At 32.1% G+C, this 27,407-nt stretch overlaps 2 protein-coding genes across 2 annotated transcripts in view; one reads left to right on the top strand and one right to left on the bottom strand.

Annotated features, from left to right (window-relative positions):
- Positions 1-22,364, top strand: part of LOC115874351 — a 32,817-nt gene extending 10,453 nt beyond the window's left edge. Inside the window, exons 3-7 of the mRNA XM_030889472.1 lie at positions 2,000-2,453; positions 8,521-8,761; positions 16,670-17,172; positions 17,231-18,108; positions 22,195-22,364. Coding sequence (XP_030745332.1) covers positions 2,000-2,453; positions 8,521-8,761; positions 16,670-17,172; positions 17,231-18,108; positions 22,195-22,343 — 2,225 coding nt within the window. The 3' untranslated portion in view covers positions 22,344-22,364. The remainder of the gene's footprint in view (positions 1-1,999; positions 2,454-8,520; positions 8,762-16,669; positions 17,173-17,230; positions 18,109-22,194) is intronic.
- A 1,278-nt stretch (positions 22,365-23,642) lies between these two features.
- LOC115874350 (ankyrin repeat domain-containing protein 26-like) overlaps positions 23,643-27,407 on the bottom strand; it is a 30,054-nt gene continuing 26,289 nt past the window's right edge. Inside the window, exon 10 of the mRNA XM_030889471.1 lies at positions 23,643-23,837. Within this exon, the coding sequence (XP_030745331.1) occupies positions 23,751-23,837 (87 nt within the window). The 3' untranslated portion in view covers positions 23,643-23,750. The remainder of the gene's footprint in view (positions 23,838-27,407) is intronic.

Raw genomic sequence — 27,407 nt, 5'->3', positions numbered from 1 at the left:
TGTTTTGCTTTAGATGCTAAAACGCTTTAGGTGTTTGGCACATAGAGAGCGAAAAAGGCGATTTTGCATGTACAGCGTGTGTTTTTGAGCATGTTTTTTGAAATACCCTGTATAATCCTCGAAATTTCGTTCTCGCAAGTGACTTGTGTAAGATGATAATTCCAGCTATGGCGAATTAAGACGAGGTTTCGCTCTTGATTGGAATAGGAACTTTTGAAAACATTGATGATTATAATTACCCATGAAATGAATCATTACCCCTAAAGGTGCGTCCACATCGCTCGTGATCCTGCTCGCGCTCTTGCTTCTGATTGTGATTGCGTTGCTTGCGCTTCCTTTTTGTCGTGTTTCTCAAGATCTTTCAGCTTGCAAGCAACGGCGTCCACATTGTAATGTAGTGCTTGCGTTTGAGCTGTTCGGACATGGATGATATTGAAGTATTTTTAATAGCGGCTGCAAGTGCGATCATTATTGCAAAACAAAGAAGACAAAGAGAAAAAAAGGCGGTGTTTTTTCAAATTCAAATTTTAAAAATTTCAAAAGTAGATCCCAGTACAGTGAAAGTAAACTTCTATGCGATTTACAAACAGATGTTTTTTAATAATTTTTATCGCATGTCCGCTACTGATTTTGAAAGACTTATTAACTTAGCTGGCCCCCGTATAGAAAGAAAAAATACAAGTGTATTCCGGTTAAAGACAGAGTTGAAGAAAGATTTCTTGCAACTGGAGACTCACATACCAGTTTAGGTTATTTATTGAAAGCTTCCAAGCAAAGCATTTCAAAAATAGTACCAGGCGTATGCCAAAATATAAATAAAGTTCTCAAAGATCAGATTAAGATAAGTAGGCAATATAAATATAGAGTTATATTTTATTAAAGGTATATTTAATATTATTAATCCAAGAAGAAAACACAAATATTTGTAATTCTGAACAAAAAAAATATGAGAAAATCATGGTGGTATCATCATACTGCAGTAAATACGGAATCCTATGAATGAAACCAAACTAAAAACTAAACAAACAACACAAACAGCTCGAGCGCTTCGAAACGCCCGCGCCGTAAAGTATGCTCGCATGGCTCCGAAGCGTCTCTTTCATGATACAAGGGTCTTTGATGTACCGCGTCAGAGCCGAACAGTTGAAACAGGCAGTTTATGTGATTGCAAGCATGTGGAGCACCGCGAGCGTCGCAAGCGCCGCGAACATTTCGCTCTGACGCGACTGTTTGACATGTTTTTCGTGTTTCATGCACGCGTTTGTTCGGCCTGCTCGCGAGCAATGTGGATGCACCTTAAGAGAGAAATTATTTTGTTCGTGGCATGTTTGATCATCGTTGCATAGCAAAATGCTTCAGGTTCGTGAAGATCGCTATTACGTTCCAGTGGCGGCTCGTGACCCGTGGGACTGGGGAGGCGACAAAATTTTAGTTGCGTCTATTTTGTGAAGATTTCGCCTATTTAATACAGTTTAATACGATACAACTCCGACTTATGCCGAGTCGCTACCGAACGATGGGTTCGGCACATCGACGCTGATAGTATAAGACAGGCGATGTGAAAATCGCCGAACAAAGCATTTGCAGTATACTCAAACGGTCAAAATTATTTTGTTTTCTAACGCAGCAGCGCAGTCGGCGTACGCCAGCGGAGCGGTAATGAATATTTTAATATTCAAAACCACACATTTTAAATTAATATTGATTATACAACACACTACCGTGTAGTAACAGTATTTTTATGTATTGACAACATTAATATAAATAATATAATGTAATAAACCGCTTAAATTCTGACAAAATTATAGGGCCTACCCTGCCTACCCAGACGAGCTGCTACCGTTACGTTTTATTATTACAAATAATCTAAAAAATTCATTTCAGCTATAATTAATTTACATTGTGTTTACTAAATTTAGGGATCCGTTTGTTCTTCTTAGTTTAGTTAATTAGAATTAAAATTAAATTGTTATACTTTAAATTTATGATTATTTTTAAGGTCTTTCGACGTGGGGTAAAGCTTGGGAGCGATTCAAAAGCAGTGATTCTTCCGATTCCAGACTACTTGACGACGGTTCGTCATCAAAACGGGAATCGGTACAATCCGATCGAAATCTCTTTAAAGATCCCAACGAAGCCCTTAAGCCGAAAATATCCGAAGAAGACGTTAAAAAGGTATACGACATGTACAAAAATATCAACAACGGACCAAATGTTCGTGAAAAGGGATACAATCTCCGAAGCAAAAGAAATTTGAAATGTGTTTCGGATCATATCGAGCTCAATCAGCAACAATTACTCGATTACATGTTGTTGATGAAACCAGCAGATGGAAACGTAAGTGGAAATTTAGAAAAAGATTTATTGGAAGAGGAAAAAAGCACCAAATCAGAAAAAGTGACGGAGGAGAAGACATCTCGCAGATCAAGACTTAGATCTATGTTCACTATTAGGTAAATTTCTGTTAAAGTTGTAGACGGAGAGCTGGCTACATAAAAAACCTTATCATCGTTACATGGCTAATTTTTCTTGTGAAGTATCCTTTTGTGTAGCCATTATAAAATAGTCATGTCTGCCAGCGCGATCCCGCGGCTTAAAGCGGGGGCGGCCAATCGAAAGGGTGAAATTTTGACACTAAAAATATTATAAGGTACACGAGTTATAATTGCGAAAATAGTTTTTATTTATTATTAAGAAACGTGGAAAATTGTTGGCAGACATTTTTCTCGTCACTAAAATACCGACAGACAACGCGAAAGAGGGTTGGAATTTTGAAAAAAAATATAGCATACATGCATGCCGATTGGTGGAATATCATATTTATTTATTTAAAATGCTGTATGCAAAAGGACAGAAAAAAAGATCGTGGCTAAACCAGCGACAGACAGTTATCATAAGCGCGATATTACTCTACAGGGTTGGTCTTGAATAAGGCTGGTAGATCTCTATAAAATAAACATATTTTCTCTTTGCCGTTTTTCAAATGAGTCTAAAACAACCCAATTACTCAAATTTGAAAATTTAAAAAGAAATTGATTTATTTTTAAATAATTTTGTCCAACTGTCACCTGTTTTTTTCTGTATTTGCGTCCATTATTTTAGTGTCGTAACCATAGAGTAAAGCCGTAAGCATGGCAGATTAAGAAATTATACCGTGGGTAAATTGCGGCCAACAGGCAGTTCTAAAAAGTTTTCTAAAATATACAGGAAAATTAAAAAAATGCACGATTTTCAACATTCGCAAAAAAAACTTCATAGACCTGTTGCAGGGGTCGAAATCATAACTAAAAATATTTGCACTTATTTAAGACTCGCCCTGTATAAACGTTTTCAGGAAACCCTCGCCGCATTATCAATTGAAACATAATACATGTAAGTCTACAAAAATTTTACGGTGCAGATATCGACTCAGAAGAAAACTCATTTGCGGGAGCGAGGACCTACAGTACCATGAGTCAAATACAAATAAATAGGTGATACAGTATGATATGTATTATTGAAATAATTAAAAAATATATTTATAATAAAATCGTATACATGATTTATCTATACTTAAATGGATGAGGTGGCGAGCGTTCCCTGAAAGCGCTAAAGTAATATCGCGCTTCTGATAACTGTCTGCCGCTGATTTAGCCACGATCTTTTAGTCAGCCCTTTTACATACGGCTTTTAAAATAAATAAATATAACATTCCATTAATCGGAGTGCATGTATGCCATACTTTTTTTCTTCAAAATTTCATCCCTCTTTCGCGTTGTCTGCCGGCATTTTCGCGACGACAATTCTTAAAAATGTCTGGCAACAATTTTCCACGTTTCTTAATAATAAATAAAACCTATTTTTGCAATTATAACACGTGCACCTTATAATATTTTTAGTGCCAAAATTTCACCCTTTCGATTGGCCGCCCCCGCTCTAAGCCCCGGGATCGCGCTGGTTGACATGACTATTTCATAATGGCTTTATAAAAGAATACTTCACGAGAAAAATTAGCCATGTAACGATGATAAGGTTTTTTATGTAGCCAGCTCTTACTATTGTATTGGAAATGAAGTTTTAGATATAACATGTCACCAATCTTAATTTATCTTATCAATCTTTTATTTGTCTTCCTCGATCGTATATTTACAGGGTACCAACGTCAAACAATTTGCAACATGGGATTTTTTACTATTAAATTGAGCTTTTAAAAGTTTGAGTTGGACTCATTAAATAGCGAGCAATTTGTTACAAAACCATATAAATTATACAGGGTGGTCCGAATTGTATTCCGGAAACTTCGGCAGAATATTCTGCAGATAAAAATAGGTAAAAAAGTTCGTATAAATGTAGGTCCTAAAATGCTTAGTTTCGGAGATACAGAGTGTAGAAATTTCATTTTTATTTCGATTTTTTCCAAATAATTTCTGAAGTAACGTCAATATTTAGATGAAAATTGGTGTGTGGGGGTTTTTTGACATGAGAAATTTGATTTTGATGTCAATATGACTCCTACTGGTAGAGGGCGCCACCTACATGTGTTTTAACTGTTTTGAAGCGTAATAACTTTTTGTCCGTACCTGTATAAAACTACCGAGGGGAAAAATATATATCTCTGTGATTTTTTACGTAAAAAATATCTCTTTGTAAAAATCGCTACGAGCAACCGTTCTCAAGATATTTAGAATGGAAATAGTCAATACATGCCATTATTGACGAAAAATAAACACGTTGAGTAGATAGTTATTTCACTGAAATAATAAATTTGGGAAATTTTTATTTTTTTTAAATTAATCATATTGTTTCTGCAAAAAATGATGATTAAACAGTTTTTGTTGAACTTTTGGTACAAAAATATTTCAAATTTATGATCTCAGTCTAATAACTATTTAGTCAACATGTTTAATTTATGTCAGTGATGATTCCAAATATCTCGAAAACCATTACTCGTAGCAATTTTTACCAAGATACCTTTTTTACGTAAAAAGCGTCGTATATATATATATATTTTTTTACTCAGTAGTTTTATTCAGGTACGGACGAAAAGTTATTACTCTTCAAACCAGTTAAAAAATACGTAGGTGGCGCCCTCTACTAGTAGGAGTCATAGTGACATCAAAATCAAATTTCTCATGTCAAAAAACTTCCAGACACCAATTTTAATCCAAATATTGACGTTACTGCAGAAATTATTTGGAAAAAATCGAAATAAAAATGAAACTTCTACACCCTGTATCTCCGAAACTAAGCATTTTTGGGCATACATCTATACGAACATTTTTACTTATTTTTATCTGCAGAATATGCTGCCGCAGTTTTCGAAATACTGTTCGGACCACCCTGTATATTACTGTAATCACAAACTTCAATCTATTTCCGTATTGTAACGGCATTTTAAATTGTGTTTTTATTTTCGAGAAAATTTAGTCTAAACATAAGGAATATTTTGTTGATGTTTGACCATCAAAATCTTAAAAATAAAGAAGTTGTCTAAATATGTGCTACAATACGGATGTAGTATAATCCTTTATCTTTAATTTCCTTCTTCATTTGTGTACAAATAATTAGCCAGTTTTGCATAAAACGTTAAATAATGCCAAAAGATTATTTTGCTACTTTTTCGGACTAGTGAAATGAACTCTTAAAGCTTGATTTTCATGCATCCGTTGTCCGACGATACGATGATACGATATTAATTTTATTGGTTGGATTTAAAGACTTCGATTGGTTAACCGGTTCTAACGAATTGAAGTCTTTAAAGTCAACCAATAAAATTAATATCGGACCATCGTATCAACGGATAACGGACGCATGAAAATCAAGCTTAAGTCGGTAAAATGACTTAAATCAATATAATTACCCTCAAGTCAAGACAACCAGAATTCAATTTAAGTACCTTTTTTATGTCAATATTAATTTTCTTGTATTACCAATTAGGCGATTTTCTTACTAAGTATAATAATATTAATTTATCGTAGGTATAGATGAGAATATAGGTTTAGAAACCACATAAAATAAAACGGTTAATTTTCAAATCAACTTCACGTTTCATTTGCTAGTGGTATTGAGCATTGCTTTTTCTGCTGCTTAACAGTTTAAAAAGGAATACTGATGTTAAACATTTATCAAAAAGATAAATAAAAGTCTGACTTAAGCCTTTTATAAAAAAGACAAATCTTTTTAATGACTTAAGTCTTTTCTAAAAAGACTTAAATCTTTTTCTATTTCGGAATAAAGATTTAAATCACAAGTCATTTTGAAAAAGACTTAAATTTTAAGTCTTAAGTCAGCTTTCGAAAAATGACTTAAGTCATTAAAATGATCAAAAAAAGACTTAAGTTTTCTGTGAGCTTGCAGCACATTTGGTGTGTGCCCCCTGTTCAGAACCAGAGTATAGTAAATCGAAATTCAACCAGCTTTTTTTAATGGCGCTTACTGCCAGCTTTGCTGCCAGTAAGCTCCATTAAGAAACGAAGAAGAGTACGGGCCAAGTAATGACGTCCAGTGCTTGACCTCGCCAAAATTTTCATTGATTGTCATTCCCCAGGCGTCTTTGACGCCGTTTTTTTTCCAATCGTATAGTAGTGAATAGCAAATTGCACTATGATTTTACTTTATATTTACAATTAAAATGGCAAAGGCAATTTTTAAAAGCACTTATTTTTTATTTCGAAAATATGTATCACATTGTCAATATTTTTTATTTATCTCTGTGCAGATAAATACATCTAGGCTAATCCATTTAATCGTTATTGTGTAACTCTATCACAACCGAATGTGTGCTAGAGGGACATTTTCCCCTCTCGCGACAACTGAATCCTAGTCGTATAATTCTTATCTTTTTGGGCAATATCACACAATTCTTAGTAATAACTTCAGCAATTCAGGGGAATTTTAAATATGTGTTCAAACAGGAGATATGATTGTATAGTTTGTATATTTATACTTTTATGAATAATTCTAAATGGGTGGTCTGTGGGTTTAAGTAGTTATTCTATATCTAACAACAAAAGTGTAAGTAATATTTATTAATATTTTTTAAATTATTAGGTAAGACAAAAATATCATCCTTCCATTTTTTTCACGCTTTCAACTTTGTTTTACAGAAAAATTTTAGTCGAGGTAAATGTCAATGAGCATTAGATAGTTAGACCCTACAAATGAATTTACATTCGAACTTGTTATACAGGGTCCGGCAATAGTGCGTCGGGCATCTGTAGCTACTAGAATAAAAAATTGGGTAATTTTGTTGAAGTGCAAATATAAAGTATGTTTTAGGATGTATTTCAGGAAAATATTTTAACTTCTATAGGGTGGCTATAAAAAGTGTGAGTGGATCGGGATGATTTTTTTTTAAATGGAACACCCTGTGTATTATTGCATTTTTGGCCTCTTTTCAGATCACTTTACATAACCCTATGATATGAGTAAATATATTTCGATAGGTTTAGAGATATTAATAAATAAATAAAAAATATACATTTTTCAGCCTCTTCTGAAAACAATTATTAAAAATACAAGAACTGTTCTGAAATCAAAACTATATTAAGTATTTACTTTAGATGGTCTGCACTTACTTTGCATTAAATATGGTAATCGTAAATCGTACAGGATGTTCAAAATTTTACGCCAAACTTTCAAAAATTTAAAATATTTTTTTTCGTTTTTTTCGGAACACTCTATATATTATTTTTTCAGTAGATAGAGAATTAAAAAATGAACATTTTTTGTGTTTATAGTATTTCAAAATTTTTAACGGTTTTGCAGATATTCGCGGTTTTATGTTTTATATGGCATTTTTCATAGTAAATTTTTATCAAAGCCACCCAATGATTTTTCTCTCGTATTTTACCGTTGAGAGAGTCATATGAAATAATACTGCGTGTATCTGCGAAACTATTAAAAATTTTGAAATTCTTTAAATACAAAAAATGTTCATTTTTTAATTCTCCATCTAATAAAAGGATAATATACAGGGTGTTCCATTTAAAAAATCAAAGAAATATTAATTTATATTTTAGAAAGTTTGGCGTAGAATTTTGAAGATCCTGTATGATTTAAAATTACGATATTTATAGCAAAGTAAATATAGACCATCTAAATTAAGTATCTAATATAGTTTGACAGTTCTTGTATTTGTAATATTTTTTTTAATAAAGGTTGAAAAATATATATTTTTATTTATTTATTAATAGCTCTGAAACTATCAAAATATATTTATTTACATCTTAGGATTATGTAAAATGATCTGAAAGGAAGCCAAAAATGCAATAATATACAGTTCCATTTAAAAAAAATCATCTCGATCCACTCAAACTTTTTTGAGCCACCCTGTAGAAGTTAAAATATTTTCCTGAAATACATCCTAGTACATACTTGAGGTTTACACTTAAACAAAATTCCCAAATTTTTTATTCTAGGAGCTACAGATGCCCGACGCACTATTGCCGGACCTTGTATTTTAATTTGCGAACTGTTCACTAATAGATTATATTTTTAATATACTTTAAAGCTTTAATATATACCCTTTTATAAGTTTAGGTCGAGAAGTAAAAGTGACGACGAGTCCGATATTTCTTTCAAAAAAATCAACCAGAAATCTTCTTCTACAGACAGCCTTACCAGCTTGCTCAATTACATAATTCCTAAACGAAGGCAAAATTCAAAATCGCCCACAGCTGCTGCAAAATTCAAATCGGATGAAAGCGGATATGGCAGTGATTCCACTAAATGCACGACTATAGATTCACCTATAGGATCGATTAAATCCCAGATTAGTCAGGTGAGTCTTAAACACCCTCTATTTATTGATTACAATTAAATTTTACCTCTATTTATTCTGCTTCTTGGCTGCCGCCTAACAGTTTAAAAATGAATGCTGCTGTTAAAAATTTAGCATAAAAATATTTGTTATTAAAAATAAGGTCCTTTAATTTTCATTATAAGGCTTTGAAGAACGAATTGAAGAATTTTATGAAGGTACTTCAGACCCAAAAATTAATTCAGAAACATCTTCTTCTTACAGTGCCATACCACAAATTAACTACAACAGATGCGAAAGAAAGCGACTATATCGGAAACCGCTCGGCAACCCCGACACGCCTATTGAGTGGTGTAAATACACCAGTCGTTTAGTCCGGAAACCTATGCTGTGTCGTATTCGCTTGCTGGAATAACATAGTGTGTGGTTATATGTTGCTTTTTAACAACGCGTGTAGGATTTTTGTTGAACTTTTGAACTGTTATTTCTAAGTTTTGGTAATTTGTATATCTTATTTAAAATGGGATGCAAATGTGTTTATTTATAAGGAAAAAAAGATATTTATAGTATAAAAAATCAATTTATTTAACAAAATTTAATTAAAAATGTGACACAATAGTTACCTTTCTATTGGTTCTATCGGACTTTTTTCGACTATATAAATCTTTATTTGTAAACTTTAATACATCAAATATTTTCAATCTAATAAATCATTTAATGATGTAAATAAGAGGAAATTTCTCACATGGGTGGTCAAATTTTATAGTTTTCATTATATCAAACAGCCTCTGAGAAATGTTTTCAACTCAAAATGCCTTTAATTATGTTTGACTACATCATTAAAAAGGGTCTTCAAATACATCAATGTGATATTTGTCTAAAAGTTGCAAAAGAATCCGAATCTCTGGATAACTAGAAATTATTTACCCATTTAAAAGTCTTTGATCATGAAAGTGGAAAAATTTGTTCATTTTATTTACAGGCTGGAAAAATTATTTATATTAAATTTTGATGAGTTTTGCACTGAAGAAAACATTTAGAGGCTGTTTGATATAATGAAAACTATAGAATTTGACCACCCATGTGAGAAATTTCCTCTTATTTACATCATTAAATTATTTATTAGATTGAAAATATTTTATGCATTAAAGTTTACAAAAAATAAAGATTTATATAGTCGAAAAAAGTCCGATAGAACCAATAGAAATGTAACTATTTTGTCACATCTTATTAGATTTTGTTAAATAAATTAATTTTTTATACTATAAATATCTTTTTTTTTCCTAATCTCCTACGAGCTGATATAATATGACGAGCAATCTATTAAATTACTGTGAGATTATACAGAAAAGTCCACAGACTTCGAGACATTGGAAAATCAAGTCCATACAAGTTTTCAAAAATGACAGTTTTGTTTAGACTGACGTTTAATTTCACCTGTCTTCTCGGTGAATGATTTCTTTTTATGGGGGTACATAAAATCTAAAATTTACGGCCATGAAGAAATTCAAAACTTGGAGCAGTTAAGGCAGAAAATATTTAATGCCTTTGACACTGTCACCCCTGGTATGTTATCCAATGTGAGGAGGGGATTTTATGATCGTTTGGTTTAATTCAAGAGGGAGGCAACAATTTTTGTATTTTTTTAAATTTCATTATCCTCTTTTTTTTACCGTTTACCCATTACCTACCTTGACGAACATGGGAAAACGAAGGTCCTTTTCAGGACCACAAATATTTTGATTGAGAAAATTGGTAACCTTTTTTTGGATTAAAAAACAAAAGTTGTTAATATAATACCAATTTAAAGGTGTTTTAGAAGTTTTAATACACACTATGATATAAAATTTATTATTATTATAATGTACATTATTAATACTATTGTTCATTCGAAATGGCATTAAGGCCCAATTGCAACAATGATTTAAATTTTTCTTAAAGATAAGTAGAGCTTAGAATGAGCTGTATTTATATTTACTTTAATATTCACCTTAAATGAGGGAATTTGACTGATACAATTTTTGAATTTGAATTGTTTTTAATGATACTAACAATTTTAGTTCAATTTTTAATAAAATTTATTTAATATTAATAGAAATCCAAGAGATTTGAAACCTCTTTTAGCGATTTATAACATTCTCAAATGAATTACAGGTGCCCTTATTTTCTATGAAAATCACACAGCTTTTTTCATAGTCGCTGCAGTTGCTATAGCTATAAAAAAATAATTTTTTAAGGTGTGAAAATTGCGACACACGCTAAATGGACTTGATTTTTCGTATGTCTCGAAGTCTGTGGACCTTTTTGTATGCCTCGATAACATATTGGTGCAGATTATTATCACCCAAACAAATAATAACCCAAACTATACATTGATGCGGATTGTCTATGAACTCTTTCTGAAGGTCACAGAAACCTGAACGCGTAATTCGGTGTTCTTTCGCATCTGTTATAGGTAATTTGTGGCCACTGTGGCCATACTCTATATAGAGCGTCGGCTACCTCTCGCATGTACTTGTGATGTGTGTCATCAGTATTTCACAAGTACACGGGACCTACAGTTTATTGCCGAATCCGAACGGCACTATTTGAGAGGCTGTACAAGGCAAATATACTCAAGGTGGTTTGCCATTGCCTTCCTTGAGGTGGCGGCTCGTTGGTCGCTGTATTTAAATAAATAAATATTTTTATTTAAATAAATAAAGCGACTGTACTGGCTGGGGATCGAACCCAGTACCTTCCGCTCCGCAGATCGACACACTAACGCTGGAGCTACGGCCGGTCACTTCACATTCATAAACATAATAATTCACTATTATTTGATAAATGTATTATTATTTATTTTGTTTCATTAATATATTATGTACATGATGTCTGTTTTGATTCTTTTAATTACACAAAAATATAAAGCAAAATAAATGAACAGAAAACATTTTCCATATTAACAAATAACTTGCGTAGTCAAGGAGTGATTTATGTGAACGCATTACGTCTACAGTATATACTAAAAGTTATATTTAATACTTAAAAAATATTGATATCGTACTTCTTTAATGCTATTTGAATGAAAAATGTACAATGAAAAGAAATGTGTTTGTAAAGATTTGGAATATGCCATTTGATTTAATATCCAAATTTATGAAGGGCATAGTTCGGAAACCATAAGTCCGGGAACAAAAATGTATAGAATCATTTTTATAGAGAATTTTGTCAGCTTTATTTTTATATATAGAGCGTTTTTCGGTAGATGCCATAGTTTCCGAGATATAAGCAAAAAAGTGAAAAAATTGATATTTAACTCCTTCCCACTCCTCGAGCTCATCGTTTATCTTCGGGGACTTTTGACGCATATCAGCCCAAGTCTAGAGGAATCGTTTAAAACCATTTTCAAAACTCTGGGAATTTTTTCCACCGATGGGTCTTTTTTTAACTAATTTGACTGGGGTATACATTTTAAGCCTTAAGGCAGCTTTCGATAAATGTCTAAAAATCAAATGACTTAAGTCATTAAAATTATTTAAATCAAAAAAAGAGTTAGTTTTCTGTGAGATTGCAGCTCTGCATTTTACTTCTTTATTAGTCTTTTTATTCAAAGAAATCTATATTGATTTTGATTTAGCAATTAATTAAAAAAAAATTATTTTTTGTAAAACTTCCTTTTTGTCATGCACAACACACCTGGTCATAAAAACGAGGTGGTACTTTCGTGGATACTATTACACCATATATGGATTGTATAATGACCATACTATTTTCTATATGACTATATTTTACATGAAATAAATAGACTAATACTTTTTATACAGGGTGTTCCAGTTCAAACGAAACAAGGCAATTTAAAGGCATTTCTGATGTGAAAAGGACAAAACGGTGAAACACTTTATTTTCGAAGGGGAAATAAGATGCTACTATTTTTGAAGCCCCTAATTCAAACACCACGCGGGGTAACATCTACCCTTAAAATCTTAAATGTAATGCGGGGTCGAGCACATCATTTGAAAATCACATCATTTTTTAAAGCCTCTTTTCAGCGCCGTCTAATTTTTGGAGTTTTTGTTACATTTGGCGGAATCGGGCTGAAAAATAAACTTTTCATAAATTGATGATGCTTTGATATTTGATTAATTGTACAGGAATTGAAATGGGGTCTAAAATAAGAAATTTAGTTCAAATCAACAAGATTTTGCTTAAGGAATAATACACAAAAAGTAGTACCCTGATTTGAAACAACTCCTTGATTAAATGTTCGAATTGAGCACCCTCTGCTTCCATGCACGAATACAGGTTCTGCTCAAAGCGTTCTCGGACGTGTTGTAATATTTCGGGTGTTATAACCGCGCACTCGTGTACAATTCTTTGACGTAATACTTCTACTGTCTCCGGTTGCGTGGCGAATACTTTTGTTTTGAGATGTCCTCATAAAAAAAATCTAGAGCAGACAAATCCGGTGACCTAGCTGGCCATTCAAGAAAGGGTCCTTTTCTTCCAATCCTACGACTGGGAAATGTTTCATCAAGATACTATACCGCACACGTACAGCATAGTGTGGAGGAGCTCCATCTTGTTGAACCACAAGTTGATTTTCGTCATAGTGATCTCCATTCTCAATTATTTGTGTAATACTGCAATTCAAAAGATCCAGATACATATTTCCATTTAGATTTCCATCCAGAAAGAACGGGCTAACTAGAGAGTCGCCAAAGATTCCAGTCCACACATTAATTTTTTCAGGGTATGAACCTCACGGAATTCTCTAGGATTGGTATCAGACCAGTAGCGACAATTGTGGCGATTTACTGTTCCATTGAGGAAAAATGTACATTCATCCGAAAAGCACATGTTGAAAAGAAGACGTGTAGTAGCAATGAGCATTTCACTTAGTTCTTTACAAAACTGTAATGTCTGTCGTAATCATCTTTGTTCAATTCTTGGACCAGATGAAGTTTGTAAGGATGGAATTTGTGGAACTTTAGTGTCTTGTGAACACTACTCTTACTTATTCCTGTGGCTGTTTTGCCAATTGTCTAAAACTCATTCTTGGTTCGGCATGGATTTGTCCCTGGTTACAACTACTATTTGCATCGCCTCATTGTTAACTACACCAGGTGGAACTTCTCGCTTCTTTCTAAGAACACTTCCAGTTTCTCTAAATTTAGCTACTAATTCCTGCACGTACTTTCTATTGACATGTTTATCTAGATGTCGGCCATTAAATAACTGTGCCGTGCTATTGCCACATTCGTCATGACTAAAGAATGTTTCAATTATCTCAACTTTATCTTCAGTAGAATAAACCATCACGTCAATTCACAATAATACTAAATACTCCGTAGCCGTAAATAAGCCGTACAAAATATTAAGAATACCTCCAAACTGAATAACAAGATGAAAAAGATTTAGCAGTACCTACCAAAAACTTGTTTATATTTTTATTTCTTAACGTCTACTACACGTATTCTTTTCAACATGTGCTTTTCGGATGAATGTACATTTTTCATCTACGGAACAGTAAATCGCCACAATTATTTCAAAGCAGGGTACTACTTTTTGTATATTATTCATTAAGCGAAATCTTGTTGATTTAATCTAAATTTCTTATTTTATGCCCCATGTCGATTCTTGTACAATTAATAAAATATCAAAGCATCATCAATTTATGAAAAGTTTATTTTTCAGCCCGATTCCGCCAAATAAGACAAAAACTCCAACAATGAGACGGCGCTGAAAAGAGGCTTTAATAATCTTTCAAATGATGTGCTACTCGACCCCGCATTACATTTAAGATTTTAAGGGTGGATGACACCCCCGCGTGGGGTTTGAATTAGGGGCTTCAAAAATAGTCGCATCATATTTCCCCTTCGAAAATAAAGTTGACGTGTTTCACCGTTTTGTCCTTTTCACGCCAGAAATGCCTTTAAATTGCCTTGTTTCGTTTGAACTGGGACACCCTGTATATTCATGGAACAGGAAAATTTTGTTTATACCATTACTCTTCTTTTTACAGGACAACGATCAAACGGATTATGCGCATTTCAAAATAAAACGCTGTAGAGATTTTAAAATTGTTTGCTCGGGACGAAGCATATTTCTGATAAATTACGATAATCTCTTTTGTTTTACTGATAATTCTAAATGACTTTAACATTTTTTTTAATAAAAATTTCAAGTTATTGGTACTGATGAATTAACACACGGTCCTAAAGAAATTCAAATTTTAGAGGTTTATGAGAAATGTTTCTCGAAATATTTCGCGAAACATTTCGGGTATAGTTAACTAAAGCTACGTTTACACGATGCAAGTTTTGCTTGCGCAAGAACTTGATTGCAAGTACTTGCTTAATGTAAACTGTGTTTCAAGTAATTGCTCAACTGATTGTACAAGAAAAATTACTTTGCAAGTAAAGTTGATCGACGGTTTACTTTTCTTGCACTCTAGTACTTGCAGAGCGAAAATTTGACATGTAAACACGTTGTCAAGTTCTTGCAGTACCAGTTGCACGAAAAAATGGCCCCAAGCAGGTTGACTCACGACCAAATTATGAAGTTTTTAACAATTTACAAAAAGCGTGAATGTTTGTAGATCGTTAGAAGAGTACACCTTAGTGTACACTATAGAAATAAAATTATGAGATGCTGCGTCTGAAAGAGTTTTGGAATAAACAGTTTTTCCTCAGATTTATCCATGGTTTTACACATATACTCTTGTTTTTTGATTTTTTTCTAACAAAGTACGCAATTCATCACTTAACGTATGACATAAAATATTTACACCACATTAAACAATCTCTGTGCTATCGATAGTTCTGGCACAATAACTTGACTAGTGTAAACATACAATTTTAAAATGTTCAGTTGCAAGTACTTGCAAACAAGTATTTGCGCAAGCAAAACTTGCATCGTGTAAACGTAGCTTAACTAAACTGCCCGTCAAATTAAATACCACAGCGATTTTTTTACTCATTTTCAACGAGTTGTAACTTTGAAAAAAATGGACCAATTTTGTTGATTTTTTTAGCATATTAAAGATCGGTTTTCGTAAATTGATCTGATTTTTCTAAATTTTGTATGAGATTTAGTTTTCTATGATATACAGGGTGTGAAAAAAAAAGAATGTAATTTTTGTGTTGCTGCCATTTTGCCAAAAAACAAAATTTAACTAGAATTATAAGTTAATAAAAGATAATCAATTTTTACTCTTGTTAACTTGTATTTTTTCTACTTTTCTTAAGAGATATGCTAATAAAACTGAAATTAACTTTAAAATTGTAGGATATCCGTTACTTTTACAATGTGAAATTAAAAAAAAAACTACTAAGTTGCAGCTAAACTACAGATTTTTAGACACAAAAAGAGTTTTTACAAAAATATCAAATACGTGTCGAGCTTTTATATTAACCTTATGGGCTGTTAAGTTCAGAATATTAAAAAAATAATTTTACTTTTTCGCTGGTCGTATTTTTAAGAGATCCTGTATTAAACTGCGTTAGTTAAATCATTTTTTTTTATTTCACATTGTAAAAGTAACGAATATCCAATTTTAAAATTAATATCAGTTTTATTAGCATATCTCTTAAGAAAGGTAGAAAAAATATATTATATATATATTATAATTCTAGTTAAATTTTGTTTTTGGCAACAACACAAAAATTACATTCCTTTTTTTCACACCCTGTATATCATAGAAAACTAAATCTCATACAAAATTTAGAAAAATCAGATCAATCTACGAAAAACGATCTTTAATATGCTAAAAAACACAACAAAATTGATCCATTTTTTTCAAAGTTACAACTTGAAAATGAGTAAAAAAATCGCTGTGGTATTTAATTTGACGGGCAGTTAATTTAATAAGGTGTTATTTTAGTAGTGTATTTTTTATTATAAGGAGTAATTTGTTGATTGTATTATTATTATATTCCATGGTTTCAGACAAGCCAAGAAGTTGATACGGACAGTGACGCGGACAAAACTCTAGTTAATATGGGCCCATACAGGGAAAAAAGTGAGATTAGCGATGACACTGATACGGCCGAAGACGAAATGGAAACTACATTTACATTCAGTAAATTTTACAGAAGAAGTCCAATGAAAAACTACACCAAGAAAAGATCAAGATCGCAATCCAGAGACAGTGACACTGATATAAATGCTCTAACTAGACGCAGCGTAAAATTAAAGAGAACTTATAGTACAAAAGAAAATTGCCAAACAAACGATTGCTGTGAACATCTCAAAAGTGTGAAAATTAATGATAGTTATAAACAGCCTGTTAGAAATGATCCTGTTACTCTGGAAAGGGAATTCAAATGTGTAAGACTGAAAGTGAAAAAAGGTGAAAATATCGGATTGAAAATATCTCCTCAGCTCAATAACTCGACTAGTAACTGTACTTATATCATTTCAGAAATAGCCGACAACTCTGTAGCTTCCAAGTAATTTATAAGGTATTTCTTCTAAAAATATTTTTATTTAATTAAATTGTTTTTTCAGAAACGATCTTCTAAAAGTTAATGACGAAGTGATAAAAGTCAACGGGATAAGAATCAAAGGATTGTCGCACGACATTGTAAAATCTCATTTTCAGCCTAAAAATAACGAATTTGAGCTGGTTATATCTAGGATGCCTTGTAAAACCGAAACAAATTTATCTAAAAAGCGGACCAATTCATTCAGGGCTTTCTTAGGAAGATCTAGCGCTCTTTTGAGCCCTAAAAAAGATAATTTGGGAACGAAGAAAAAACATTTTGAGACAACTAAATATACTAAAACTGATCATTTGGTGGACAATCATGAGTGTAAATCATCTGACGTTATATGTAAAAAGTTTATTAGAAAAAGTTCTCTCAATGCGCTAGAAAAAAGTCAGAGTACATCCATACTGCCTAAATCAAAATACGTTGGATTATCGGACATTATTGGATCCAAGCCCGACATCGTTGAGACCAAAGTAACGTTCAGTGAAAAAAGCATACCGGAAACAGTAGTATTACGTTCTCCTAAGTTAAATAAGTCTCCTTCTTGCCTTAAACACACACCATCTCCATCCACATCCACATCCCAAAGCAGTCTTAAATTTTGCTCTGATTCTCCAGAATTTCAGCGACAAGAAGCGATAACTCCGCATGGCATGAGAAAATTCTCCATCTCGTCGAGTTCAAGACCTCGAAGTTCTCACCCGATTGTTATCCCCACAGCTAAAGTAACTAAAGTAGGGGTCAAATCGCTGGTTTTCGAAAAAGGACCAGGTCACAAGAGCCTGGGCTTCTCCATCGTAGGAGGCAAAGATTCTCCAAAGGGTCCAATGGGCATTTACGTCAAGAGTATCTTCAAGGACGGACAAGCTGCCGAGTCTGGAGTTTTACAAGAAGGTAAAATAATAAAAAAATGTGTAATTAAGGAAAATTAAAGTCAGTGCAACAAGAGAAGGGACAATTGTGACAGATGTTATCCAAAAATTGACAAAAAATGTTTACTTTTGAATTAAAATAACATAACTGCCACTGTCAGAATTCTGTCGTTGTACTTTTAAGATTATAAGTATCATGATAGAAGTCATAAGAAATCTTATCTATGGTTGTAGTAGTACAGGATCCGGCTGCAGAATTATTATGCTAATCATATTTTAACCAAAACCTAATTTTTACGTTATTTATGAGTAAGGAAATACATTTGTAACCGGTACCAATCAAAAAGTTGCCGCAAATATATCAAATTAATACAGGGCCGGCGGAAGGAAAATATTGAGACCGGGCGAGTACCCTATCTGGCGCCCCCCCCCTCCTTAACAGTTATTATAATTCTGTTTTTCCTTCAGTCCTATACTTTAACTACAAACTAAGCATATTTATGCTACTTTAACAATAAATGTTCACTTAAAGATACTTCAAAATTCTTCTCTTCGTTCAATCTTAGTCTACGATTGTTGTTTTTTCTACACCGGTCATGAAAATGACTCACTCCTTTAAATTTTTTATTTTTTTAGATAAAAAACGAGTTTTGGTATGTTAGTATATGACATATATTAGGTTTGATTGACGTATTCAATGGTTTTTAGTCACTTCCTGTTTGACCGGAAATGACTAAAACTTTTGATTTTTAAATGCACCCTTGGTATATTCCTACTTTATTTTAAAAGAAAATTGACATTCTGAGTAGAATGGCATATCATATATCAACTTTTGACATTTTCGTTTAAAAAATCGTATTTTAAATTTTAATCTATAGTGCCAGGGCTGTGTTAAAAATAAACAAATTATAGGGGGAGAAACTTCTGAGACGCACTCGGTATATAGAGCATAAGAAATAGAATTCCAACTTCGCCAGTCTCGTTCTGGTATAAGTGATCTTTGAAAACATAACAGTATTTAATTGCAAGCAGTTGCATTATTTTTTATTATATTTTATTATTAAGAATTTAAGAAAATGTTCCTTTCTTTTTCACAAACAATTACATATTTAGTGCAGAATCAGTATTATGATCAGACAGTTTTGTCGGCTGCAAAATGAGGATCAGCCAATGTTTGAGATTCATTTCTTTGTGTGATTCCTCTAATGAGAAAATTTTACGATTTTGCTACCATTTTCAGTGTATTACTACATATTCAATCCGGAACAATCAAAACCATTAAAGGATTGATATCTTTCCCACTACTAATTAATAAATTAATTTAATTAATGAGACACACTTATCAGTTTTTTTATAATAAGGATACCGGATTCTCTTCAGCTTCTTGCGAATGAATATTTGCCGCATTTTACTTTAGGAAATAACAGCCGCTAATAACAAATAAAGGGTGTAGAAAAAGTGCAATTTTGAGCGGTCAGTCTAAAACTGTTAATTTTGCTGGCTCTTGACCCAAAACAGTTTGTTTAGAAATTTATAAAAACGAGAATTATAGAAAGAAGGATTATTTACAAAAATTTGTTAGCTTTTGAGTTATAAAAATGCCACGAACAAATCCGATTAATATTTTTTTATTTAATTTTGTTTAATATTCTTCCACGAAAATGAATTCGCAAATCCCAGTTTCGGATAGAGCACTCAAAAAACATATAGAATAGAAGAAATCAAAACTACCCCAAAGCTTTCGTGCTAAGGATTTTTTTGAGCATAATTTCAGTAAACTATAATAGGATACATCTAGGATATAGTATAGTGTTTATAAGGTTTAGTCAGATATGTGGTGTGGTAATAGCTAATGTGTTAATGTGGAAATTGACAGTACCGATTAATTATTGAACTGGATATTCGTTACGATTTGTTTAGATTACTGTTTTTAAATATTTTAGTTGCTGTCGTGGCGCCTGTCGTTTACGGCGCCCCGGGCAGCCGCCCGGGTCGCCCGGCCCTTCCGCCGGCCCTGGATTAATACTATAGCAAAGAATAGTGGAGTGCTTTAAGCCCTTATGGGATACAAACCTCGGAATTCATTTACTGTGAACGAATGTTTATAAATCTTTTTGCATTGTATTGTTAATAAGATATATATTACAAAATTTACCCATTTAAGTTCGTTGCTTTCACTTTAGTATTTAAATAAACACACATATAAAAAAAATGCATACAAGATGGCTCCGTGTTCCGAAAAAGCTCTGTATCAGGATTCCTATTTGGGATTTTCACTCCAAACCTTTTTCAAAATATGTGTTTAACGGTAGTTCATATTTCAAAAATATTTTTATAGATATACAGGGTGAGTCAAATATATGTTTACACTTAAGTTTTAGTTTTTCAAATGAAATGCTTTATATTTGTTTAGTTCAGTGAATTTGCTAACAAATTCCGGTTCCAAAAATACCTTAATACCATAGAGTATACTGAATGGTTTTTGTATTATGACCACGATGTCCAGGAACCTTCGTATGAGAACTTATTACTATTGTAAGTTTATCACTAAGAAACCGTCATTTACCAGCTTTTCATTTACCAACTAACAGACTATAAGAAGACTAAATGAAGCAAATCTTATGTCAAGAAGACCTGCTTCGGTCTTCGATTTGCTGACTAGGACTAAAAGCAAAGACATGGTCTTAATGTAAAAATTACGAAAAAATGTTAGTGTCTTCTTCAAAAGCGAATATCTCCAACAAAAATAAAGCTAATGAGATGAACCAAAAAACAAACTATCGAGAAAAGATGTATATAGATGACAAAATTATTTTTAAATTTCTTGCTGTTTTAACATATTCCACAGGGTGTTTCAAACTTTCACGAAAATATCAACATTTTGTTTTCCCTCGTATAATTAACAGATCGGGAGTTTTATTTTTAATTTAGAAAGAGATACTAAAAAGTCAAATAATTTGGCTACATACTGCTTAAAATATCATCAAAATCGGCCAACTAGAACAAAATATATTAAACTTTAAAATACATCAAAGTTTTAAGGTGCCCATTTTTCGTGCCAGTGAGTGTACATATTTCAAAAACTATACATTTTAGTCATATACTTTTCTAATGAAACTCGCCTTCATTTTTTTACTAGAATCCGAAAATCAATTAATATATAGGGTGTTACACGACAAAAAACAAAATTTTGATGTGTAACTTTTTTTGTGGACACCCTGTAGAACTCTATATAATTTTAGTAAATGCCTTAAATTGACTTACATAAGCTTACAAAATTTCAGTTCGATACAAACTTTTGTTCTCCTTGCAAAAATCTCGTCGTATATGATACCCTGTATAATTCGATTTCAATCAAAATTTCAATGATTAGAATATAAACAGAATAGGTATAGCGTATGCATTAAACTCATTTATTTCAATAAATTTACTTAGAAAAAATAAAAAATCAAAAACACATTCACAGTAATTGAATTCCGAGATAAAAGTCTCTGGACAATCCACTACTTATATTAACTGATTTTGGAGACGACATTACGTTTATAACATTTTTTTTTTGGTCATTTATATGTCACATTAAAGCTATTTTTATTCTATGCATGATGTTATAAGGGTGCCTATGGAAAAATAGCCGCAAATAACCGGTATTTGCGGCTGTTCACTGTTCAAAGTCGGTCCGGTAATACTTTATAATACGGGCCCGGCAACAGTGTGACAGTGCGTTAGGCATCTGTAGTAGTTCCTATAATAAAAAAACTTAAGAATTTTGTATAAGTGCCAACCTAAAGTATATCAGGATGTGTTTCAGGGAAATATTTTAACTTCTACAGGGTGGCTCAAAAAAGTATGAGTGGATCGGGATATATTTTTTTTAAAATAAAACCCTAATATTATTATTCCCTCCCAAAATCAGTTATTATTATTATTATTAATTAAATAAAAAATTTGAACCCTGTTAAAATTTGATTGGCACCCTGTGTATTCCTCTATTTATAAATAACGTAAAAATTAGGTTTTGATTAAAAATATGATTGTGATAATCCTGCAGCCCGCAGTTTGCTTAATTATATTTATACTATCAAATAACATTTTATTTACAAAATTGTAGGTGACGAACTCCTATCAATAAATGGTATCTGTTTTAAAGGATTGTCTCATTTAGAAGCCGTAAATTTGTTTAAAAGTATAAAATGTGGAGAAGTACTGATCGAGGCAGCCAGTCGAAATTCTAGAAGACTTTTCCCACATTCATTATAAGTTTCTTATAACTTAAAAAAAGACAGCAAAAAGACCACCATGACAGCAGTTATTTTGTAACTATATCATGACGATTTATTAATGGATACTAAAATACTTATGGTACCGTTTGACTAATTTCAACACTTTCTTTGTTTTGACTACTTATGATGTTTAAATAATATAAACTACTGATGATTAGAATTCAATATTTCGTTAACTATATCTTATTTGCAAATAAACAGCTACTGGTTTGTGACTTTTAAACTAGTCAAAAGTCGAATTTAGCTTAATATATCAAGTAAGAAATATTTGATAAAAAATCGAGAATATTATTTCAATACGAAAGTATTATCTCGTTGTTTTGATTTTAGATAACTTTAATACGATTCCTTTGTTCGTATTCTAAATTAAAACCCAATTCTACATCACAAGCCAAAAACGAAATGCTTGCAAATAGTAATGCAGGTTTATGCGGAATGAATAATGAAAATGCGCTTATTTATGTTTTATTAAATATTCAGAAAATACTGATGGAAACTCAAAATGTACATTAATTAATAAAGCAGATGTGCGAGAACGTAATGGGCAGCAAATAAATAAACTCGTATTATTTTTTGCAAGTATTTTAACGATTCATATGATTCGAACAATATGAGATATTAATAACTTTTTTCGATCGATGGTATGATATTAACTATTTTACTTCACATTGCCTGATGTTAATAACCCCATCCCTCAATTATCTAAAAATATCACATATCATTCTGTATATGGCTAACTGTACAATTTGTGTTACTATTTTCTTGTTAATATTTTATTACGACACCTTTTTGCCTTTCTTTACGCCTACTGTATATAATCGTTCTTGTTTTTTTTTGTTTGTATAAAAAAGTATATATGTAAATTAGACGTCAAAGATATTTATTTATTTATTTCTGTGAGAATTTCACTACTTATTTATTAATGTGAAAACTTATTGTTGTGTACATTTTTATAAGACAGTGTTAAAAAAATTATTCAGAATGTAACTATTTTGTTTAGGCGGTAATTATAAATATTAATAAAGTGGTAGGCTGTTAATAAATTAGAACGTAAAATATTAATAAATCCGTTCAACAGTGACAAAAAAGAGTAGTTTTATTTATTTATCCCGATATAGTTAGCTGAAAAGCGTTAAACGTGTGGGTGGTAAGTAGTTCGTTTAATATTAAAACTAAGCATTTCGTAGGATTTGATTAGTTTTATTATGACTAATAATAAGTAAAACAAAGATAATCATAAATTAAAATCTAATTTACAGTTTTAGGGTTTTAACCCGTAACTAAATTGATTATTACAATTTATAATATGGTAGAAAAAATCTTACAGATATTTAAATTAAGACATTAAAAAATTATTCAACCAAAAATAGATACGAAGGTAAACTTATTGTTTCTTGTTTCTGTTCTTCGCAATTTCGCCACTTGCTCTTAAGTTATCTAAAACGAGATCGTCCAAATTTTTCCGGTCAACCTGATAAAATAAAACAATTACTAACGAAAACAATATGTGCGTTAAAACGTGTTTTAAATTGCGTGTATCTACGAGTACTAGGTATATCCACTGATTGAAAGAATTGGGTTGTTTCTCAGAAAAGTTGTTTAGTATGAAAATTTGATATAATTTTACATACTATGCTACTAATTTCTACGTATACAATGAAAGTGTCTATATTGAGCACATTTTATAATATAAAATATAAGAAATAAACCGTTTAGTAAAATTTGTACCTATTAACTCAAACTTTAGAGATTCGGCATTGTAGTTTGATATGCTCAGACGTCATGAAAAGCCAATTTCTAAATTATTTTTTGAATGGAGTTGCAACGTATTACCAAAACTTGCAATACCGATGTCAAATGTTGCAGCTATTTGTATAAAATATATTGTTTTAAACGACACACCCTATATATTAAAAGTATATTTTTCTGAGTATAAAAATAAATCATACATATTATACTTTTTTTAAAAAAAATCTAGGAACTAGTGGGGTTGCAGTCGGAAAGGTTTGATAAAGAATTAATATACTTTGTTAATTGTCAAGCTTTCGGAATTTATTCATTCCTTCCTACTAAAATGGAAATACATGTTACACAATTATTGCTCTATAAGTTAAGAAGAAAAAACTTACTTAACGTGGTACAAGAGACCCCTTCATAAAAAAACTACATTAAAAAATTGGCTTGTGTTGAAAACTCCACCGTGAAGCATCGCCAGTCAACCACAAAAAAGAGAGGGCTCTTGTGGGGCGGTTAAGCCGCCTGATATTTATTTAAAACATTGGAATAATTAAGAGATGTTCGATTAAAAATTCAATTGCGTCTCAATCTAAAGCGTGAAGGCGCCTGTCGGTTGCTTTGCGCCTTCACGCCTGACAATTAACAAAGTGTATTAATTCTTTGTCAAACCCTTCCGACTGCAACCCCACTGCTTCTTTCTCACTAGTCAGTCGAGACTACTTTCTGTTTATATGTACTTTTTTTATATACATAGTTTGATTTATTTAAATTTGATAAAAGTATGTAAAAATAAAAATATTTCACACTATAAGGATAACGTGAAAACAATCATATTAGATACGTTTTATCGAGTTTTGATAAAACTATTAAACGGAGAGGGCATGTATATTTTAAAAATCAAAAAAAATGTGCTATCCAATATAACATTCAAAACACAAGGGGCGCCATTTAATAAAAATAAAAAATATTAGTCGACAGATCCATCTCCATCAATATTTCTGGGGATGAGTATTTCTTCATCTAAATCACAATCGATAGCCTATGCACTGTTTTGACATATGACATTTAATAATTGATTGATAAAGTGATATTACATTACAATGAACTCCTAGAAACGTAATAAAACGATTAAGAATATTTTGCACTAACCTGACCGTAACGTATACAGAATGATGAAATTTATAAAATATATATTTATATTTATTTTTGTTTCAAATTGAATATGTGTTATTTTTTTAGTATTTGTAACATTAATATAAATAAAATTAATATTAATTTGACAGGACTACTACAGGTACATAGGTCCCATTAGACACAGTGCATATAATCCGAGATATAATCTATCCAACAGGAGCATCCCTGTAGAATGTAGAATGAGTGGAAGTGGGGTTAATCACCGTGATCAGTCACCGATGATCAGTCTATGGCCCTGTTCTCAGAAGAATCCCTGACTAGTCAGCGCGTTTCTTATTGGTTGAATTGTGTAGAAACTAGACTAACAATCAGGTTTCTACGCATTTTAACCAATGAGAAACGTGCTGACTAGTCAGGGATTCTTCTGAGAACAGACCTTATAACTCATCATATATGGGGATCTTCCTGTTGTAGGGGGAAAGGATATTTCCCATTCTCCTCTGACAACAACTGTTCATCCTCGGAGTCTCGGAGGAATGGACATCTACTTCCTACGAGATTATACCAGGTGCGTCTCAAAAGTGGCTCACCCCTATAACTTTTTTATTTTTACAGTTAAAAAAACGAGATTTGGTATGTTAGTATATGACATAAATTAGTATTGATTGACATATTCAATTGTTTTCGGTCACTTCCTGTTTCACCGGAAATGACTGCAACTTTTGATTTTTAAATGGCACCCTCGGTACTTTTTTACTTTATTCGATAGAAAATAACACTCTGAATAGAATGACATATCATATGTCAACTTTTGACATTTTCATATGGTTTATTTGAAATTATAACTTGCGGTTTGTAACGAAAATTTGACTCGAAATACCAAGTGTGTGATACCAAATTATTCGTAAAAAAATGCTTTTTCAATTATCCTAACGAGCCACCCTCGTTCCGTTTGATAAAATTGAGATATGATTAAAAATACGATTTGAGCATTTTCTAACTGGCCAGGACAAGACACTAAAAACATTAGACAATCATATCTATTTTTCCAAGGCTCCTTGATTAAGAATTGGTGTTTTTAATATAACCATGGCACTCTAGATTGAATTTTAAAATTTAATTTTGTTTTAAGCGAGAATGTCAAAAGTTGACATATGATATGTCATTCTATTCAGAATGTCATTTTCTAATGAATAAAGTAAAAAAATACCAAGGGTGCCATTGAAAAATCAAAAGTCGTAGTCATTTCCAGTGAAACAGGAAGTGACCAAAAACAATTGAATACGTCAATCAATCCTAATTTATGTCATATACTAACATACCAAATATCGTTTTTTTATCTGAAAAAATAAAAAAGTTATAGGGGGTGAGCCACTTTTGAGATGCACTCGGTATACCCTTTCACGGTTGGAGTTTAAAGATTAGCCCTCCGTGTCCTTCACAGTCGAGGATGTTGTCTCCGGTTGAGGTACCCTTGTGGTGGAGGCTGGAGGATCTGTATTCATTTTCTCCACCTCTTTAACTTGGTTTCCGTTTAGTCCTGATACCGGTGTTGTCCCAGATCTATAAAATAGAAGATATCCCTCTTCTTCTATTGCCTCCTTGGATTTGAAGTCAATTCCTATTGTGAGGACCCAAACATGGTCCTCCTCCCTTGAGTTTATGACTCGCCAACTTGACGTCCCCACATTAGAATTCTGACAAGGCTGGTAATACACCGTAAAGGTTAGTCAGTCCATTTCTACAACCCTCTAGCACCTGACTAAGAGCTTCCCCACCAACGAGAAAGTCTCGCATCACCTACAGGAAGGAAGATCTCTGATGACAGTGATAGTTTTGTCTGATATTTTAATTCACAGGCAAATTATATTTTCTGTAATTTTTCTATGTTGTCTGTCAAAATCACCCCTGAATCGTTGGACAGTGTATATCCTCCTGGAAAATCACCACCCAACCTAAATTAGAAAAGTAGTTAGCTATGTGACTATCGAACCACATTAGATGATCAAATCAATTTATCCAAGGCTCCTTGATTAAAAATTAATGTTTTTAACACAACCATGGCACTCTAGATTGAAATTTAAAATACGATTTTTTTGAAAGCGAAAATGTCAAATTTGTGTCAAAGAGTCTCATTTTCTATTGAATAAAATTGTAGTCATTTCCGGTG

This window comes from Sitophilus oryzae, unplaced genomic scaffold (genome assembly GCF_002938485.1).
Source record: "Sitophilus oryzae breed Bouriz unplaced genomic scaffold, Soryzae_2.0 scaffold_1274_pilon_pilon, whole genome shotgun sequence".
NCBI classification, from domain to species: Eukaryota; Metazoa; Arthropoda; class Insecta; order Coleoptera; family Curculionidae; genus Sitophilus; species Sitophilus oryzae.
Note: the sequence above shows the minus strand (reverse complement) of the source record. Positions and strands in the feature narration are given on the sequence as shown.